The sequence below is a fragment of the Empidonax traillii genome, unplaced genomic scaffold, assembly GCF_003031625.1.
Source record: "Empidonax traillii isolate 1590-97213 ecotype Southwest subspecies unplaced genomic scaffold, ASM303162v1 scaffold62:size2133460, whole genome shotgun sequence".
NCBI classification, from domain to species: domain Eukaryota; kingdom Metazoa; phylum Chordata; class Aves; order Passeriformes; family Tyrannidae; genus Empidonax; species Empidonax traillii.
The window spans coordinates 1,317,754-1,337,742 of record NW_020955255.1 but is presented as its reverse complement, the minus strand read 5'-3'; the positions used below and the strand labels follow the sequence as shown (position 1 = coordinate 1,337,742).

General features: G+C 36.4%; 1 protein-coding gene across 4 annotated transcripts in view; it reads left to right on the top strand.

The window, feature by feature from the left end:
* TMEM56 (transmembrane protein 56) overlaps window positions 1–16,964 on the top strand; it is a 36,255-nt gene extending 19,291 nt beyond the window's left edge. For all 4 annotated transcript variants that reach the window (XM_027879942.1, XM_027879941.1, XM_027879940.1 and 1 more), the window contains exons 2-7: window positions 30–195; window positions 4,740–4,829; window positions 9,154–9,212; window positions 10,983–11,077; window positions 12,994–13,067; window positions 16,442–16,964. In XM_027879942.1, the coding sequence (XP_027735743.1) occupies window positions 41–195; window positions 4,740–4,829; window positions 9,154–9,212; window positions 10,983–11,077; window positions 12,994–13,067; window positions 16,442–16,757 (789 nt within the window). In that variant the 5' untranslated portion in view covers window positions 30–40 and the 3' untranslated portion in view covers window positions 16,758–16,964. The remainder of the gene's footprint in view (window positions 1–29; window positions 196–4,739; window positions 4,830–9,153; window positions 9,213–10,982; window positions 11,078–12,993; window positions 13,068–16,441) is intronic.
* Window positions 16,965–19,989: the final 3,025 nt, after the last annotated feature.

Genomic DNA, 19,989 nt, shown 5'->3' with positions numbered 1-19,989 from the left:
CTGAAATTACCTTCTGCTTCTCTTCACAGGCTGAAGAACAATGGCTTCCTTCAGCAACCTGACTATTGGCATTGCTGTTGCCAGTTTTACTATATTTCAGCTCCTGTTCCATGTTGTAAGTTCCTGGGTGTCAACACGAATAACACCTGGTTTTAAAAATCTCAGCCAAAAAAGGAAGATTGAATGGAATTCAAGGTAGGATGTTCAAAACAACTACAGCCAGTAACCTACCTGAAATCATCAACACCTGAACAAGCTATGTGTATATATATAAGACTGCAGAAAACCTTATTAGTTAATTATTAGTTAAACATGTGTAAAGATCAGAGGGCTGGCTTCAAGCACTTTATACATATGAAATGTTGAGCCTGCTTCATGAACACAGAGCATTACAAACACTTGTGCATTAAACACTTTGTTAAACAGTGATGCCAAAGTCAGTAAAAAAAAAAGCAGTGTCTGGTGAGAGGTAATATGCTGAAGTGACACTCTAGTGAAGTGACTCTAGTAAAGAGAAGAGATATGAAATTCTATTCCAAACTTATATGATAATCAAAACTATTGCAGTTTATTGCATGATCTACGTGCTAGTGTATCTATGGTTATCTTTTGGGTGCAGAGCAGTTTGCTGTCTGTTTCCTGGTGCTACTACACTACAAACTGTTTTATGTAAGTCGTGGTTTTCCAAGAAATTTAATGAAGTTTTGGTATAGTATTTAAGAGAGTCAGGTTTGACGGGTACATCTGTGTGTTGGTAGGAAAGGAGACTTCAATAAGAGGAAGCTATGGCAGACACAGGGTGTACATTCAGGAAAGAGTTGTGGCAACTCAACGTGAAAACCTTCCTCACTCCTTTTGTGTTTCTGCTTTCCACCACTGGGATGGACTCACCTGCATTACACTTGTTTCCTTGAACTGTTAGAAACTTGTTCAGCCCTGTGATTCTTTCCTGGGCACTTTGCTCTCTCTTAAGCCATAAAGGAAGTCTAGGGTACTAATTGTGGATGGGATGATCAGTGAGGTTTTATTTGCAATATTCTACTCTGAGAGGGTCTATGTAGTACACAAGGTTCTCCAGTTCAAATTAATTGGTACAGTACAACTTTGTTTGAGTAGCCTATTGCAACTTTAAAATATTTTTTCAGACGTTTATCAAATTTGAAGCTCAAAAATATGTACTGTATGGCTATCACTGCACTCAAAATGCATTAGCTGCATCATTGTTCCTCCTCAGTGATATTTAGAGGTGGTATCAGGTGGATACTTTTAAAGTTGTTTCTATTGTTGTAAGCAGCATTAGCAACTCAAATAGTCTTGCCCTTCCATTTGGCAAATGTCCGCTTGCATTGTTCTTAAAGGCAACATCTTAATTTCAGTTCTATCTTTGAATAATTACCTATTTTCAGAAAAACTTTGTAGGATGGCAGTTCATAATATCAGTGCAGCTTAGGTTTATCTCTCTGTTACAGTTGATAGTAGAGGCAGACAGGGAAACTAAACTGTTGGCATTTGGAGCTGAACTTCTGTCTCTAAGCCACATCAAGTGGCCCTTGAATTGCATAATAAACTTTGGGAGGACTTACCCCATGCCTGGTAGCGCTGTGCTGGTGCAGTGCTTTGCATAATAACATATGAATTGTTTCTCTCATAAGAAGTGTGCTGGAAATAAGCTGCTCCATAATCTCTGGGCTACTTTGTAGTAAGATGTTTAACTGCTCGAGTTGATACAGCCTCCCAGGCTATGTCCTCTTCTACTTCTTTCTGCATTTTTTCTTGAGGCTGAAAGCAGGATGTAGATGTTGGCACAGAGATGAGTTGTGATCCGGAGCTTCCTCAGTTTCAGGAGTTAGACGGCGTGAAACATCGTTCATCAACAACTTGTTGATGTTATACCTGAGGAGGGCATGAAGGAAAAGAAAGGCTAACTGTGCTTGTGCTACTTCAGCTCTGCTAACCAAACACAGTGTTTTGTCAAACTGCCTCATAACTCCTGTATTTCACCAAAATTAAGAGACACCTCAAGGAACATCTTATAAGTTCAGAGAGGGTAGATGGATATATATTTATTCTGCAGATAGCTCTGCAGGTAAAGTTACTATCTCTCAATAAAATGAGTTTGGTTAACTTAAATTATTTAAAAGTGGGTAGTTGTTATTTTGTCCTGTATTGAACTGGTGTAGGGAGGGCACACACAAATGATTCTGTTGGCAGTCGTGAAGGAAACTGGCACAGAGGATGGTTACGCATTTTTATCAGCTCAGCTGGGTCTGGAGGAGTGCATCTGTCTGAAATGAGCTGTAGCACTGAAAATATATTGTTACAGTTTGGAGGGCTTTGTATTTAAGTATTTGAGCTGCAGCTCCTTCCATACTGTCAATCTGTTTATTCTGACCTTCCAAGAATTAAGAACCAATAAAGTAAGTGGTTCTGGCGTCTTAAGTATGCTGGTGCTCAAAATGAGTTATAAACTATATTTTGACACAGATGTACTCTTCAAGTTGTTGTGCATAAATTCCTGTCACCTCTCCTATAATACATGTTTGTACTGCTATTAAGTAGTTGTGAAGAAAAAAAAAGTATAAATGAAGGAACAAGTATGCACTGCTGAGTTGCAACTTTTTTGTTTGCAGTTTAATGAGGAGTTAAAGGATGCAAGCTTTGACAGTAATTTCAAGGAAATGTACAGAGCTTGATAGCTTGACCTAGATTCCATATTAAAGTGCAGTGTTGTACTATTTCCCTTCTTCTGTCCTGTCTTTTATGGAAAAACTTCAAAGTCCAGAGTTAAGGAGGAAATCTGCTTCTGCTGCTTTTTTTTTAAATTTTATTTCTCCCCCTTCAAGTGCTATGCTTGTGTCTAGCTTGTATTGTGAACACTTAGGTTTGGATAAACAGCCACTCCAGAGACAAATGCAACTGTAAACTCGTGAGTATATTCTAGGACAAATTTTCCTTCTTGCAGCATTATCCTCTCCTCAAGTTCAAAAATTCCAGGTATTTCTCAAACACTGCATGCCTTACTTTGTTTTAAAAAAGGAAGCAAAGTTCCTATCTTTGTTAATTCTGTGTTGTAAGAGTAGATCTTCTAATTAAACTATTAATTGTCATTAAAATTCCAATAGTTAAATTTTCTTCCTTTGTTAAAAAAAAGGGGTTGAGGCAAAGTGTAGCCTATGCTATAATGGCTATTAATTGTTCTCATCTAGCTTCTCTTACACTTGACTATTCATATTATATTTATCTCCATTAATTTTCTGGAACACTATTGAAAAAGCTGCTGAAAATAGCACAGTGACACTCTTTAAACAAATTGTAAATAGAGCCTTCTTTTATGAAAAGTTACAGAATTTTCTATTGCCAGTAGGCAACAATATAATTTCTAGAAACAGAATAGGGATTATAACCTACTCTTTGCAAAGTCTTCCACAGGAAGGAAGATGTTTTCTTCAAATCTTGAATAGTAAGAGTTTAGACTCCTGAGAGTGCCTTAAGGACATTTAAAATATTAGTGACCTCCAAATACATGTATTCAATATGTACAAAGACTAGTCTAGTAACTAACAGCATTTGTACATTTGTGTGCATATTGTCACAGTTAATGCTGTGAATATGGTGTGAAGGTGTTTCCAATCACACAGCACTGAACCTAGTTCTCGTCTTTCTAACAGTATCCATGATTCAGTACAGATGTTTTGTCACATAATTTTTCTGTATTCCTAGTCACACTTGAAAAGTGGGAAAGCAGACAGTAGCTACACAATATTAGATGCACTTTATAGCAGTGTTATACCCATGGCTAGAGCAGAAAAGTTACACAGTTTGGCCCCATGCCCATTGCATTGTTCTGTCTTCCAACAATATATGTGGACTCAAAAGGCAGGAGTGGTCCTGGCCTGTGTGCTGGCAGAAACCCTGCTGGGGCCTCTGTAAATAGGTATTTCTCTTTAAGTACTTGTTAACATGCAGAGTTTATCTGCAGTGTGCATGCAGCCTGTATACTGGAGACTATTGTCTTTGGGAAAAAAAAGTGTTGAGTCGTGAAGCAAGGACAAGGCAAATCTGATACAGAACGAGAGAAGTATAAAATAAAGCTGCAGGCTGCTAGTTCATATGAACCTGTAGCTATAATACCTCAGGTACTCAGCTACAACATTTTGTTATACAAGTTTTCTCTGTGAAAACCAGAATCTACTTCAAATGCAGTAGAAGTTCTGTCTGAGACAGATTTTTCTGTCTGAGATTTTTCATTTAATGCCACTTTCCAAACCTGAACTTGGCAGACTTGTTATGGGTCATCTATTAATTTGGTGCCTGAAAGGAGAAACCTGCTGCTGCAGGGTGGGCCAATCCGAATATGAAATGCATACAAATTTTCCGGCAAATGGGACAATCCAGAAAGTATTTGTTAGAGAACTAAATGTCATATTGTCTTTAAGGATTCATTAATATATGGAATAATTGGAGGAAAATTTAGATTTCTGTTACTTTTAAGAGTCTGCTTTCTATCTAGTATCGCAAATCCCACTTCAATCTAATAGATTCTTTCTTTTTGACTGTTTTTTTCCCACCTGTCAGTGGATAAGTGGCTGGATATAGCATAAGGCGTATAGAGCAGATGATTGTCTTCCGCAGAAGTATCTGGATACATTGCAGAATGTCTTTGGAAACATCCTACCTTAAGCACAGTATAAGAAGTTGTGAACAGCAGTAGCTCATTGTGACTGTGATCTCTTTTTCAGGACAGTGTCCACATTCCACGCCTTGGTGGTTGGAGGGTTTTGCCTATATATTTTGTTGTATGATGACGCTGTTAATGCTGACCGTATCTGGTAAGGCACGTTACCATAGATGCTGTGTTTACATGATAAAATAACATAATTGAGAAGAAAAAAAAATCCTGCAGTGTATTAATTACTGAAATAATTATTTCATTTCCGTTTAAAATATGCAGTTGTGATGGGTTGATTTTTATGTCTGTACTATTTGAAAATTTGATAATTATTTTGTCAGTAATAATGTCTTAGTTCAGTGTGTTTCTGTGAAGTGGAATAGATAAAATACAAGCAATTGATTTGGAATAGCATAATAAATTACTAAAGACTAAACTGTAACTAAGCATGACCGCAACTATCTCTTTAATAATTTTAAAGTGAAATTGAAAAGCTGTTGCAGATCTGGAGAGTGTATGTCTCTGTCAAAGTTAGAGTGGCCTATTATATGTCTAAAATATATATGTCTAAATTGATAAATGAAGATGTTTATTTTTCTGCCTCCCATAAAGCTCCTTCAATCATTTTAACAAACATATGAAAGTTTCAAGGGCTAAATGCTACCCAAGCAATAGGAATATTTAATAAATGGGCTTCTAATATTTTGTCTACTTAACAAAATATTCTACAGTGAGCTTATATTTTCTTGATTTTTTAATTGTATTGTTTTATTTCACACTTCTTTGAGGGAGGCGAAACAATATGGCTTATTTTATTTGAGTTAATTATAGATTGGTACTGGTGTTTTGACACTTCACTCATTACCCTCTGGAACTCTTTTCCTATAGACGGAGGAGACCATATTTTTCCTGAAGAATAACTAATTACTTTAAGTTTCATTTCATGTTTCTGTCATAGACTGTTGCATTTCACCTTGTCAAAGGACCACACTGGGAGTCAGTTTAAACTCACCTAAATACAGGGTCTGATGTTTGTTCCTCTCGTACATTATCGTAAGTTAATGACAATATAGCATGGACTAGACAGGATTGGGTTCTTGAGGCATTCTGCCATGGACCTGTTCTGTGACTTTAATAAATGTAACACTGAGGCATAACGCATATTTAGGCAACATTGGCCTCTTCTGTATGTAGTGATATATAATTAGGTTGGCTGTTTTTTTTGGTTGCATCCTGATATCTTTAGAGAGATCAAATACAGTCTGAATATCTTATGAGATCTGTTAACCATGTTAAAAGCAGCACGTTATTATGACTCTCTTGGTGAGTGTTGTAGGCTTTATCAGATAGAGGCTTTTATCCTGGTTTATCTGAGTAGATATTGTTCTAAACAGTACAAAAGAAGTCATGAATGGCAGAAATAAAACCTCTCAGTGATGAAAAATAAATAGGATCTTTACATTTACTAAATTTTCAGGAGCAATTCCAAGAAAAATTCAAATTAAATAGAAATCAAACCATTTTTTTCTTAGTAAGTTTCAGAAATTTTTTGTTGTATGTAAATACATATTTTGTAATATATATCGAAAACTTAATGTTGCTTATGAAACCTTAGTAAGACTGAAGAGATAAAAACCAAATTCTATGGGAAATGCCAGATGGACTTTTACAAGGCTGCTCAGTCTGGGCATGTAATGCCCTTATAAGCTGTGGGACTTGGTCATTTACAGACATGAAGGATGCATAAGTATTTCTGTAGGAATTTCTTATTAATAATACAAGAAATATTTGTGAATCTAGTTTCAGTAGTTTGTGAGTGAATGTCCAGGAATCCTTCGTGCAGATTGATTGCACAGATCTAGCCCAGGTCGTCTGAAAATGCTCAGATTTTTGACTACTGGGAAGGTTTTGATATATATTATCTATAATGAAAAATCACCAGCTCTGAGCCTCTGCATATGCCAGCCTAACTTCTGGGTTCATGCAAAGCTGAAATACGTGGTGATAGTGATACCCATATGTCTTGGAACAGATCAGAACTCCTGCTAAGGGTTTGGGCTCAATGGAGAGAGAATTGTGGTATTACTGAAAATAGATAGGGTAGCTCGTAACAGAGACTGGAGCATTGGTAAGTTACAGGGAAACATCACTGTTGTGTATATATCCATTTTTTTGATGGTCTGGGACTTTTCCTCATGCTTTTCCTTTTTTTCTGTATGTACTACAGACTAGCTAACACAGACTATGTAGAAATTGTTTTTGTGGTGGTGAGAATCACATGGTAGAAAATGTGGAGGTGGTAGAGATCAGATAAGGAGAGAGAGAAGATGTAAATAAGTGAAATAAGTGAATTAAGTTGTAGACTCTATCCTGTGACTGTTCATTTTATAGTCATTACAGTTTTCAAAGTCCGATGCTTGATTAGCCTTTTATATGACTGTATCTGCAAAGAACTTTGAAGAAAGTTAGTTGTGTACTTTTGTTTGTTCTGCTGTGCATGTTCACGTGTAATTCATTTGCCACACATTCCTCCCTAGCAATCACCAAAGAGGCAGCTCTTCCCATTTGCTTATTCAAGTCACTCCCTGTTTGTCATTCCTGGCTCTTGCTTGCATCAAAACTAGGCTGCCAACATCAGTGCTCATTAACTCCACTGCACTTTCCCTTCAAGGAGGTAGATGAGGAAACCTAGAATATTTTAGACTAAACTCTAAGTTTTTCATTAATTGAGATTATTTTGGGATTCTAACATGGACTTTACTTGAAGGGAAGAGAGTGATGGACAGTGCAGCCATATATGTTGTTGAAGTGTTGGCTTGGAAAGTCTTAAGAAGGTTTGTTGCAAAGTGACCATTCTCTGGGGAAAAAAGAAGGGAAGTGAACCATTCCCTATCTCATCCAGTTAAGTCATGTTTCCCAGTATCAAGGAACAACTTTCATATCCTCAGTCCTTTGCATCTTCTCTGGAGAAGAATATGAAGGCTCAGTCTTGGTGCTGATGTGCTAAAATGTGTTGGGACCACGTAGAAGTTGGGTTGTGAGGCTGCTGCTGCTGCATCTGGGAGCTCCAACAGGAGGGCTTGTAACCGAAGAGTTTCTGCTGAAGTTGTGAGAACACATCTGTCTATGCTCTATGTCTAAACCGAAAAAAGCACTCAACCCACAACCCACGTAGCTCATGAAATCAGGTTTTGAAGCCATGGAAAAATGTTCCTATCTCAAGTTGTAGTCAAGAGAGCCTCTATGGCCAACCTTAAGAGGTGGAGTGAGCTCCAGACTCTCCTGATAGTGTTTTTATTTCATCTTACAGCAGAATTCTGGTTTGGGAGCCCTATTTTCTGTAAGCTCCCCTCTCACTGAGGGAAGCAGTTAGTTTCAGATACTAAGAAAGCCTTAAAATTTAGTGAACAGATTTTAATAATACAGGAAATCTCTTGCACTGCTCCATTTTAATAAGATTAGGAAATTAAAGCTAAATAATAGCATTTTACTGTGTTCTGGCTGGGGTAGACTTTGTACTGGAGGTGGCTGTAAGCACTGTTAGGTTCCTTTTTTCTTGAAAGGTTTACGACAAAGGTTGCTTTCACAGCTTGTCTTGAGAACTCTGCATTTTATGAATGGGTTGATCTGTCACTTGAAACTCAATTCATACTTACACAAAACATAGCTAGATTAGTTGCACAACTTACTTAATAAATTATGATCTTTACATCAAGGGAAAAGAGATTTGCTTACCAAACTTCTCAAAGTAGAAAGAGGACAGTAAAGTACAAATGTTGCTTGCTGTAGTGTGGATGCTTCCCTTTTTTCATCTGTAATCATAAGTCTGGGTTTGTTGAACATTGTTGAGGAACTGAAGTTGTGTGTGTGCTACTAAGAGATTTGCCTGCTGCTTGTTTGGCACCAAAAAGGTGTGAAACTTCTCTGGAAAGCATTTCTCCTCGAAGGTTCCTTGGCTTTAAAGAACTGCCAAATAATTCCTTTCATGTCTGCTTCTATTCTGTTTATCTCTATAAGCATCCATCTGATTATGAATATGAGTATGAAAAGGACCAACTGAGCAAGATATTTTTGTCATCCTTAGAAAAGTTTTGACACAGGCAGAAAACAAAATTGGAGACACAGAGTGTCAGTTAAAGGTAAAAGACACTGACTGGGCTGTTCTCTCTCATCCTCAGTTTCCAGAGAAGCCAGCTCAGAGTACCTTGCTCTGTTTGAGTTCTAACCTCTAGCAAGGCTCTTGGGGCAGTCTCTACATTAAGGCAGGGGTTAATCCTGATTAGGGTAGTTAGTGGATGTCTTTTATCTGGGTAGAAAAGGATTCAATTTTCATGACTAGAACCTTTCTTAACCAAATTGTGTATTATCTTACTGATGAGCCAACAATAAGGTGACCTGATGGACATTGTGTTTGATATGTGTATGTCCTTTGCAAATTACATTGTTAAAAAGGCTGTAACTATGTATTTTTGGTATGTTTACAGGGGTGATCCTTCAATGGTGAAGCTGAATATTGCTATTACCACAGGCTACCTCATTTCTGGTAATTATGCACATGTATATAACACACACAATCTGTATATTTATATTGAGTGACTACACTTATATATTTATACTAGACCGCTATGTTGAAGATGTGATATGTGCGTACAATACAATTTCTACTGTGGCTTTTTAATTGCTAATGGAGTTGTGGGTTGTGGTGAAATCCCAGGATCTTGCTAGCAGATGTGAAAGATGGAATATCGCCCCAAGCACTGAGGAAATACTGCAGTGTGGCTTTGTGATGGTTTGATATGCAACCGCCAACTCCAGCTCAGTTTTGTCCTTTGGCCAACTGAGGAGGTGTTAGAGCATTGCCCTTCACTCCCTTCACAGTGTCTACAACTTGTAGCTTTTTTATCGTACATTTCTTCCTGTGACCTCAGAATGCTGGCAGAAGAATTTTAGTAGCCCTCAACAGAAGCTGAGGCAAATGATGCCATAGGATCTCGCATGCCCATCTTTTAGTCTCACTTTAAGCCAAAATTTAAACATGTATAAAACAGGGGAGTTTTAAATTATTTTCTTGGTATGGTCTTTACTCCTACGTATGTTTTATGTTCTTAATTTTGCTGTCCACTAAAATTGTCATGGAAATTTTGGTACAAAATGCTTTGGAGCTTTCTTTTATGTTATGTGGGGAAAATAGTAACTTCTCTAAGTAAAAACTTGTGACTTGAGCTACTTTCAGTTCATGGAAAACTTCTCATGTTAGGTTGAAGTTTCTGGACAGAGACTGGGCCATGGACTTGCTTATCTCTCAGATTAGATTACTCACCCCAGTGGAATTGATAATCTGGTGATCAGCACACTGTTAAACTGTGGGTTAGTTTAAGTCTGTTTTTTGCATTACTTTTGCTCCTATGTTTAAATTAATCAGTATCTATTTTTGAATAGTTATGCATTAGATTTTAATTATGAATTAATTAATGCCTTTGAACAGGGATCTCAACCTGGCCACTCATTCTCTCTCACTTCCTTATATAGTTAATGTTTAATTATTAATAGGAAGTGTAATGGCTATGTCAGATGATATAGAGCCCTGCCTGAGGATAGCTAATATGAAAGAGATCAAGGGACACAGGGGTAAAGTCTTTGATTTGGAACCATGGTCACTAATATTTCAGTCCAAAGTTCTCATTTGGGGAAAGCAGAGCCAGAAATTGCTTGTTCCAGTACAGAAAAGATCTGAAATCTCAGGCCGTCATGGGAGAAGAAAGAACATTTCTATTAAAGCTTTCCCTATAACATTAACTCAGGTCCGCTATGTCATTTTTTGCAGTACTTGGAAAATTTTGAATAAATAGAAGTAATATGCTTCTCATTCCAAGTGTCTTTTGCAAGATATTTTGGTAAACGGTTCCCCATTTTTGATTCCAAAGTTCCCCATAATAGATCCCTGCATTTATTGCATGTATTTGTTTATTTACTATGCCCTCTGTAGACCCCCTACCTTTTTTTATTTGGTCACTTGTTCCAGATTAGTGTGATGTCACGATGAGATTCAGGATCCACTTTTTCTTCCAAAATATTTCAGCTAAAGTTATTTGGGAAAGTAATAATTTATCACAATTGTCGGGAGAATACTGTTGCTTAATTTTTTGACTGAAGTAAAGTCTTTAGGATAAAGATGCTCTTGTCAGAGATAATTGATTCAGAAAGTTTGTACTGACGCTCTATCTTGGTATATCTCTAAAACTTACAGAAACTATTCTGAGGTCAGTGGTTGTATAGTAAAATGTTCTTTATAGTTATTTCTGTTCTTTTGTAGATCTGTTGCTTATTATTTGCTACTGGAAGGCAATTGGTGACAAATTTTTTGTAATACATCACTTGGCAGCTCTCTATGCTTACTCCTTTGTACTGGTAAGTGCTGTATTTTCTAGCAACATAACAAGCAGATGAGATTGAAGACAATGCTTTTATGTATCTCATTTGTTTAATGTTGAAAAAATTTTTCACTTGTTAGTGAAAAGCATATTATACTTTCAGTCATCGTTCTTTCTAAATGTTTTCATCTGTTATTTGTGGTAAGCCCATGCCTTTTCAGTGTTACACTCCTTCAACAAAAATGTGTAATGGCTGAAGTTTAAACTCTTCTCAGTTTTTGCTGTAAAGAGGCATTGACAGAAGGGCTTTTCATATGGTTATAGAAAAGGGTTTCAAATAAAAGAATAAGCTTGAATATTTAGTTGGAAAATGAGAAGGAAATGTTTCAGGTCGTTATGTTCTGTTTCTGTCTCCCAGGTAACAAGTGACAGGACGAGGAAATAGCCTCAAGTTGTGCCAGGGGAGGTTTAGACTGGGTATTAGGAAGAATTTCTACACTGAAAGGGTGGTCAGGCATCAGAGTAGGCTGCCCAGGGAAGTGATGAAATCGCCATCTGTGGAAGTGTTCAGAAGGTGTGTGGATGTGGTGGTTGGGGATATGGTTTAGTGGTGAACACAGCGGTGCAGGGTTAACAATTGGACTTGATCTTAAAGGTCTTTTCCTATCTTAATGATTCTGTGATTGTATTTGCAAGGCCACAGGTCAGTGATCCCTAACTGTGATGAATGTAGTATAGTCAGATAGATGTGTTTTTTCTGGGGTAGGTTTTTTTCTTTTCTGTTTTATGAATTTATTTTTTTTTATCAATTATGACAAAGTGATCCTCTGAGACTTCTTGTTTAAGGTTAATTTGGTGGGGAAACAATATACCATTAATTGTATATATCTATAAAGATCTGTGGTGCACATACAATGAGGGGAAAAGGGGAAGGATTGAGTCATAGGATAAAGAGTAAGGTAGTCCTTGCTGCTGTTGCTGGAATTTCTCAAGGATGTCCTGGTAACTTGGTAGAAATCCCATTGGTGTCCAGAATAGAATAATGCTCTTGAATTTCTTTTGAAAATCTCATTCAGTAAAGCAATCTTACAAAATACAGTTTACTTTATTTACCCCTTTTCTTTCCCTGCCTGCTGTGTGAATCCCAGGCTTAAAATATTAAAAGTGTCCAGATGCCAGATTAGTGTCAGATTTCCCATGTAATGGTTTAAAGGGGCTGAAGTACACTGACAAGTAAATACTCTGTTTCAGGTTGAAGATAATTACATCTACTAATATTATCATGGATGAAAGTGAATTAGAGCTGAATATTAGATAAATGAAAATACCAGTACCAAAGCTAATCCCTGATGCAGAAAATTCATTAGTTGTTGCTAGAGTAAACAGAAAATGTAGTGTTAGCATGAACTTTAAAGCAGTTGTTATTATTACGTGGATATAGCTCTGCTCTTGGATGAAAGGGCTTTACATGCTTTTTCTGCTGTCAAATCAAAGCTGAGAATTCATCTTTGCTTTGGCAAATAATGTTCCTGGAACAACGTGGGGAGATTTTTCTTTAGCATACAGTGTTCCTGTTTGGGCTTGTTTAAACATTGAGAAATCAAAAATATCTGTAATTCTTTTAGACAGCACTAGTATAATGATAATTATAACCTATGACTACTTGTGCAAGTCTTCTCTAACTAGCTTTCCATGACCACTTAACTGTAAGTCTTTAAAAGATTTATTTGAAGTAAGAAGCTACTGATCAGAGACACCTGAAGGGAAATTGCAGCCTTTATGATAAAACTCATTTTGGAATTGCAAGGAAGGTGGCCACAGCTGGCAAACTCACCATCAGTTTAAATAAAGAACTTGAGATGTTGTATCATTCTGTGTATACTTGAAGACTTAAATGAAAATTTCACATCTACATTGTTGATTTTTGTATGTCTGTTTTGTTTTGCTAACCAGAGCAAAGGTCTGCTGGCTTATTTTGGAAACTTCCGTCTACTTGCAGAGTTCTCCACTCCTTTTGTCAATCAACGGTAAGTGGTTAGGGAATGTTTCCACAGTTCTTTTAAAATCTAATCTCCATTATTATTTCTATCACTCAGGAAGTTGTTTTGTCGATTTTGAATGTCTACTGAAAGGGAATTTATATATATTGAACTAAGGATTACTATATGGAAGTCTTTTTTGCTGTGAAGATGTTTTGCTGCTGTAGCTGCAACACTATAATTAACGTATTCACCCCATAGTTCCTTTTTAGATTAGACCAGACTTCATATGAAATGCCAAAATTTATGAAAATACCAAACAAAAAAAGTTCACAAATAGCATATTGTTTATTGCCTTTTGTATATTCATTTAATTTTTATAATAAAGGCATTTTCAATATGGATTTTTTCTTTGTATCATGGACCAGGAGAAGAAGCAAGATAATATTGTCATCAGAATCCTAGAATGGAATTACATTGCCCTATATAATTTGAAGTTTATTTTGCAATATTGCACATGTGTAGATCAATAATATAAATGTATATTCTTTATATGCTTTCAAAAATAATTCTGCAAGTTATTTTCAGCACTTAAAATTAGAAAAATAGTAAAGCGTCTACATTTATCTGGAATGGTTAATTTTCACGCTCATGATTAGAGAAGAAAGGGACAGAAGGTTCTTTGGCAAAGTTCAGTGAGAGTCAAATCCTGCCATGGCTTCTGGTTTAAGTGTTTCTACTGGATTTGCTGCTGTATCAGAAAAGCAGTATGATAATGCTGCATAACTGCAGAGAATGGGAAAGCTGTCAGTGGAGTTTCACAGTGCTGTGGGGAGGGTGGCCTTTTTCCTTATTCCATAGCCACCATGACCCACGTGGGGACAGGGATTTGCCCCAGAAAGACTTCTCCTCAGGTGAGGGGCTTTGAAATAGAGCAGTGCTGCAGTCGTCTCCTCTTCCTCTGTTTGTTTTGCAGTGTAGGATCAGATCTTTCAGTGTATCAGATATCTATTCCTCACCCATGCTTTTTGGGGTGTATTTCTACTTTACCGATTCTACATGTGTGGCATCTGTTTTTCCTTCCAGGTATCTGGTAGGGAAAGGATAAGGCAAACAGAAACTGCAATCCTCCTGCAGACAGGCTATTACCCATTACTGCACTGTGACTGTAAACTCTGAAATATTTTATGACACTGTAGCATTCCTCAGAGCTCTTAAGAATAAAATAGATTGTGCTGAGATCCCTTTTGAACATTAGTTTGGCAAACTCAAACTTACGGAAGGAGTGGGTGGGATAACGGAGCTCTCCAGAGGGTGCTTTCATTTATGCCAGTGCAGTTGAGTAGGAGATCATAGTCTAATGTAGCCTGTGCTCTGTGTGTGCAGAGAAACTGAAGAGTAAATAAACGCTTCTTTTAACTCATTAAGAAAGAAGGGGATACTATATTCTAGGTTTTGTATTGATGTTCATGTCCTAGGGAATGGCTGTTCCCCCAGCTGACTTCTACCAGGACAGGAATTCATCCTGGGTTTAAGGGGGTACCTGTACTGATGCTTACCTTTCAGACTGTGGCATTAGGAAGCATTGTGATACATCTGTCTATTAAAAGTTATTTACGTTATACTCTAAAAGTGCCTATGGTGATATTGTGAGTCTTTGAATACTGACATTCAGAGCTTTCTCAGAATAGCAGAAATCACTGCAGGAGATAAAGTCCCTTGCACTAAGGGATCTCATTAGTGCATGATTTTCTTTTCCCCGTTAAATTTGAAGAGAATCAGACCCTTAAGACAGTAAGTACTAGATAATGATAATGACTTACATGATGTTTCTTTATGCGTTCTTAGTATTACCAAAAGAGCTATTATTAAAATATAGAAAGATATTCTAATCTCAGAACTGTCTGTGTATTTCCTGTCTGTGTTGTTAGGGATCTCTAATTGGAGGTTGTCTGTATGCCAAGCATTTAGATATTTTAATGTTAGTATCAGCAATAATATAATTAATTCTGAACTGTGATGGGTAAAATTGTAATGGTAACTGTGATTTACAGACTTCTGTTTGTTTTTTTTTTTTTAAATTTGCTGGGAGAGGGAAGTTGCTATGCTGATGTCCAGTTACCTATATTGGCACATTGCAGTATATTTGAAAAACATTTTTTATATTACTTTTTGATTCTGCATTGTATGTATCACTGAAAGTACGGGCTTTGATTGTAAATCTGACCAAACATATCAGGTCTTTCTCTTCATCATCCCAGTAGGTGTTCTGTGATGAAGCATCCTGCTTCCAGGCTGGACTGTCACCTCCAATGCCTGGATTTTAGTTGTCCTAGTTGCATGCTTAATGAATTTCTGGAGTATTTCTGTTAAAGCTGGATGTCTGGCAAATCTTTTTGGTATATATATATGTATATATGTATATATGTATATATGTATATAAATAATTACTTAGGTTGCAATCTTTAGGTAATTAAATTAAAAATTACTTTTAAAACCAGTTCTAGAACTGGGTTGTTGTTTTTTGTTGTTAAATACTTCTAGCCTTGAATGTTATTGGAAATAAACTGATTATTTCATTCCCTTCCCCATCATGAATATAATGATTTAAATTATTTTTCTCTGGTCCTGTCTGCCATCACTGCACAAATTTTACTTGTGTTTATTCTGGTTTCAGTGTGAGTGGCAAAGAATTAGAAGTTTGTTATTCCCTTTTCTAAGCATTCAATCCTCAGGTTCTGTATGCCAGGCAATAGATAAGTTCTGCCTGTCTACTAAGGAATTAATGTGCTACAATTCTTGTTTAAAGACCACTTGTGACCCAGTAGTAGATAGAGAGGCAGGTTTTAGAGTTATCTTTTTCATTGCATAACATTCCAAGCTGAGACATGGTTGAGAGCCATTTACAATCTCTGCTTTTGAAGTTCCTGTTTTGGGCTGAAGAGCAGCAGTCAGAAAATCCCAATTACGATAAATTGGAGCTGTATCTAGATTACCATACCCAAATACAATTCTAGAATTGCTTTTGGAGAAACAGAGAAGATTTTAGTTGCCCATTGATACAAATTGTAATAGTTAGTAATAAATTTATCTTCATCATTTTAAAAGATACTTTTATTATTGTGTATTACACAATAGTCACTGAAATGCACACTGGTTGTCAACTGGTTTACAGTTCACATCAGGATTTTCTATGTGTTATTCTGCAATGTACGGGATATGGCACACTGCTGAAGTGGCAGGGAGAAAGCGCAGCCAAGCAGAAGAGTTTGCAACTAGGCCAAGACACAGTGCAATAATTTAGAAATTATAAGGGTAGATGCAATTAATAAATCATTAATTAAAAATAACCATGAAGTAAAATAATTTTTAAATGAGATGGCTTCAAGTCTGCCTGGTATCTGTGAACGCTTCTTTTGCAGGTGGTTTTTTGAAGTGCTGGGATATCCCAAATCTTCAAAGGCCAACATCATCAATGGTGTGCTGATGACAGCTGTGTTCTTCGTGGTGAGGATTGCCGTCATGCCTATATATTACAGCCATGTAATTGCTTCATTTGGAACAGAAGCTTTCCACAGATTAGGATTTGCAGCCCAGAGCGCCTGGATTATCTCAAGCGTTGTCTTGGATGTTATGAACGTGATGTGGATGGTCAAAATTGCAAAAGGATGCTACAAAGTCATTTGTCTTATTGGACGCAAGGAAGCCAAAACTCACAGAAATGGAAAATCTGCCTAGAAATCATACATGAAATGAAATTTCTGCTATGAAAATAATTTGGGTTCACTGAAACAGTGCACATTTCTGCCATGGAATGCTCCTATTAAGGAAACAAGGTATTACCTCTGTACTGACCTTACTCTTTCCCTAGCCACACTGCCTGCACACCCAGGGCCACGCTTTACGGATCCTGTCCCGTGAGGAATAAAAGCAAAAGCTCACACAGATGAGTTTCACGTGTCTGTTCTAAGCAGTTACAAGCTACAGAAATCAGAAAGGACTAGACTGGTTACTTGCTTGTCGTCCACCAGTGTGTTCGAAGTGTTTCACTCAGGTTTCTCAGATTAATGTGTTTTATAAATCCAGTGAATACTGACATATCTCTTTTTTTAGAAAATGAAAAATTCCCCAAACTCCTGATATGGTGCAATTTTCCAGTCACGTTTCTATGTTTTCTTCTAGGAATAACAATCAAGATTTCATTCTTGACAACTTTTTAATTTTTGCAAGAAAAGCTAAAAGTTTGGCTTTGATTCTGTGAAGTCTTTTACTGCTTTTTGTTCTACCTTATATGAGTCAAAACATTTTGGGAAATTTACAAAAAAATTTAATCTAAAATGCTGTATTATAAGACTACATAATATCTTAAAAATGGTTAAAATTCACATTTTGATGGGAAGAATTCACACTTGCTGTGCTACATTACATGCAATAGTACATCTTCTAAGTTGCCCATAGAATTTTTTTTGGTAAATTATATGTGGAAACGATGTAATTTTTACTGGAGTGCTTTTTCCTTTGCTGCTACTACCTTTGAAAAGTGCTGCAACTCTCCTTGGAGTATTTGTAACCATTGGCTATTTGGATTCAGAGTTTAATTGCAAAGGGATGGAATTCTTCTGTATACATGACGTATACCTTCCAGTAATGCTTTTTTTTCTTTTTTCAAACAAATGTCATATTTGATATGAAGTCTTGAGGGTTTTTGTCACATTTTCCATGTAGATCAAATCAGAAATCTGAGGTGTTGACTAAAAACATTCTTAAATTAACTGTGCCAAACTTGTGTAAAGCTGTATGGTAATTCTGTAGAAGGAACAGTTCACCTCCATAGACACAAATTTTTATTTTTATTTTTTAAACACACATTTGTCAATAGGTACTCAGTTCCTCCTTCTGTAAACCTGAAGGTTTGGAGGTCATCAGAGAAGAACCTTATCATCTCAGAATAGTCTTAAATCTAACTTATAATACAACTTGAGGAATTTCTGAGTTTTGTTTTATTTTAAAATTCTTTTGAGACCTAAATTTATGTGTAAATTGGTTTTGTTTCTTTTAACCATATTGGAATCGGGACTGATTAACTTCTAATATTTTTCCTTGATGTAGTTTTGCTTTGTTTTGTGTTTTTTGTTTTGTGGTTTGTTTTTTTTTTTCTTCACATTATTTGTTATTTGTTGCAACTTCTGGTAAGGCGTGGTGAAAGCATCCATTTTCAGTGACACTTTAGTGCACATCCCAATTATTGTGGCAGTCTGTTTATTTTTAAGGAAAAAGACAAAGCATTTACTTTGAGTAGGATGATAAGTCCTTCTGAGAAAGCTGGATGCTGTGAGCTGTCCCTCTGCAGTCGGAGGTGTGCGTGCCCTGTGCTGTGCGCTCTGCTGCGGGACTCCAATGAGATGTCTGTAAGACCCCAGGAGGACTTGGTAGGCTGAAATGCCTTATAACCGAGGCAGCTGCAATGACTTCAGTACCATAGTTAAAATGCTGTCAGGGAGTATTGTTTGGAAAAGTGTAACACTCACTTTTAAAAGCCTAATTCTACTGTTTAGCTGGTCAGGCTTTTTTCCCAATCCTGCCTTGTTAGCGGAGAAAGCAAGGATTGTTAGTACTTCTGGTTTTTGCATTCTGTGGTTATTAATACTTCACAGGCCTGCAGACAAAAGATCTGTTTATGCCTTGGGAGAGTTGGCAATTAATCTGCTGAGCTGTATGATTTGCGTGAGTGCAGTACCTCATTTGGGTACTGCTAAATCCATAGTCTTTTAGAGTTGATCCTTTGCAGAAAGAAACCGATTCCCTTTTATGCTAATCTGCAGAACCTGGTATCTTTTAAAATGTGATTTCAGTCAATCTAATGCAAAATTTAGGCTTCATAAAAAGGCTTTGTGTGTCTATTGCCTTTGAGATTTAAAGGTATATATGAAGTACTTTTTTCTTGAGGTTTTAAAATCCCTAGATCAGGGAATTGTTTTGTAATAGCTTGTTCCTTTCTAAAACAAGTGGAGTAAATTGAAACATTTTGGAGAATATGTTTGAAAGCAGAAGTCTGCTTTTGTTATTTGGGAAGTAGGATGCAAAAAATCAACAAGGTGATTTGGAGCAACTTTTAAGGTGATAACTCATGAAAATATTCTGAAATTCATAATTCCTTAGCATTAATCTTTAATATTTTGATATTTTAAATATTTTGTTCTTTGTGGAGACCATTCATTAAAATGGTCTGTTTCTTCCACCTATAGATAGACTTGTGTCTGATGGGGAGGGGGGGTGAAGTAAGTAAAGCTAAAATAAAATTAATGTTAAAACTTTATTTAAAAGGAAAAAACCACAAACTCTGCATAATACACTTTGGGCAACAATCTGAAATTGAAGGGCAGTGAAATAACTCTTTTAAAACAGCTAGTACCTTGGATTTACGTACAAATTTAGTGTAATTAAAACTCTATTTTGCAATGCATTAGGTTTAACTTTTCTAATTTTTTTTTAAACAATATTACAGGTATGTCCTGATGCATCTGCTGTGCATCAGAAGACAGTTTTCTTGTGAAAAAAACTATTAAGACCTGTGACTTTGGCAAGGACTTTAGTAAACAGGGTGCAAAGCTGTGATGTACTGAATACAGTAGTATTGGGCACTTTTTGCCTACTATTAAAAGCTTATAATACAGCAAATTAGATAGCTGCAGCACCCATTTTTTAATTGCACTTTATTAATTTGAAAAATGTGGTGAAATATTGATGAAATTCAATGTTGAAAGCTTGTGGTTTTCTTATGCAAAAAAAGTAAATGCATGATCAGTAGCATTGTAGTAATTGCTTTTGAATGTAATATCTTATTAGTGGCTTAAAACTTATATTTTTAACAGATGCATTATAAAAGCAGACTCTTGGCATGTCACCAGGTGTCTTTGCTGTGGACATATCAAATGGAAGGAGTTAATATTGTAAAAATACTCAGCTATCT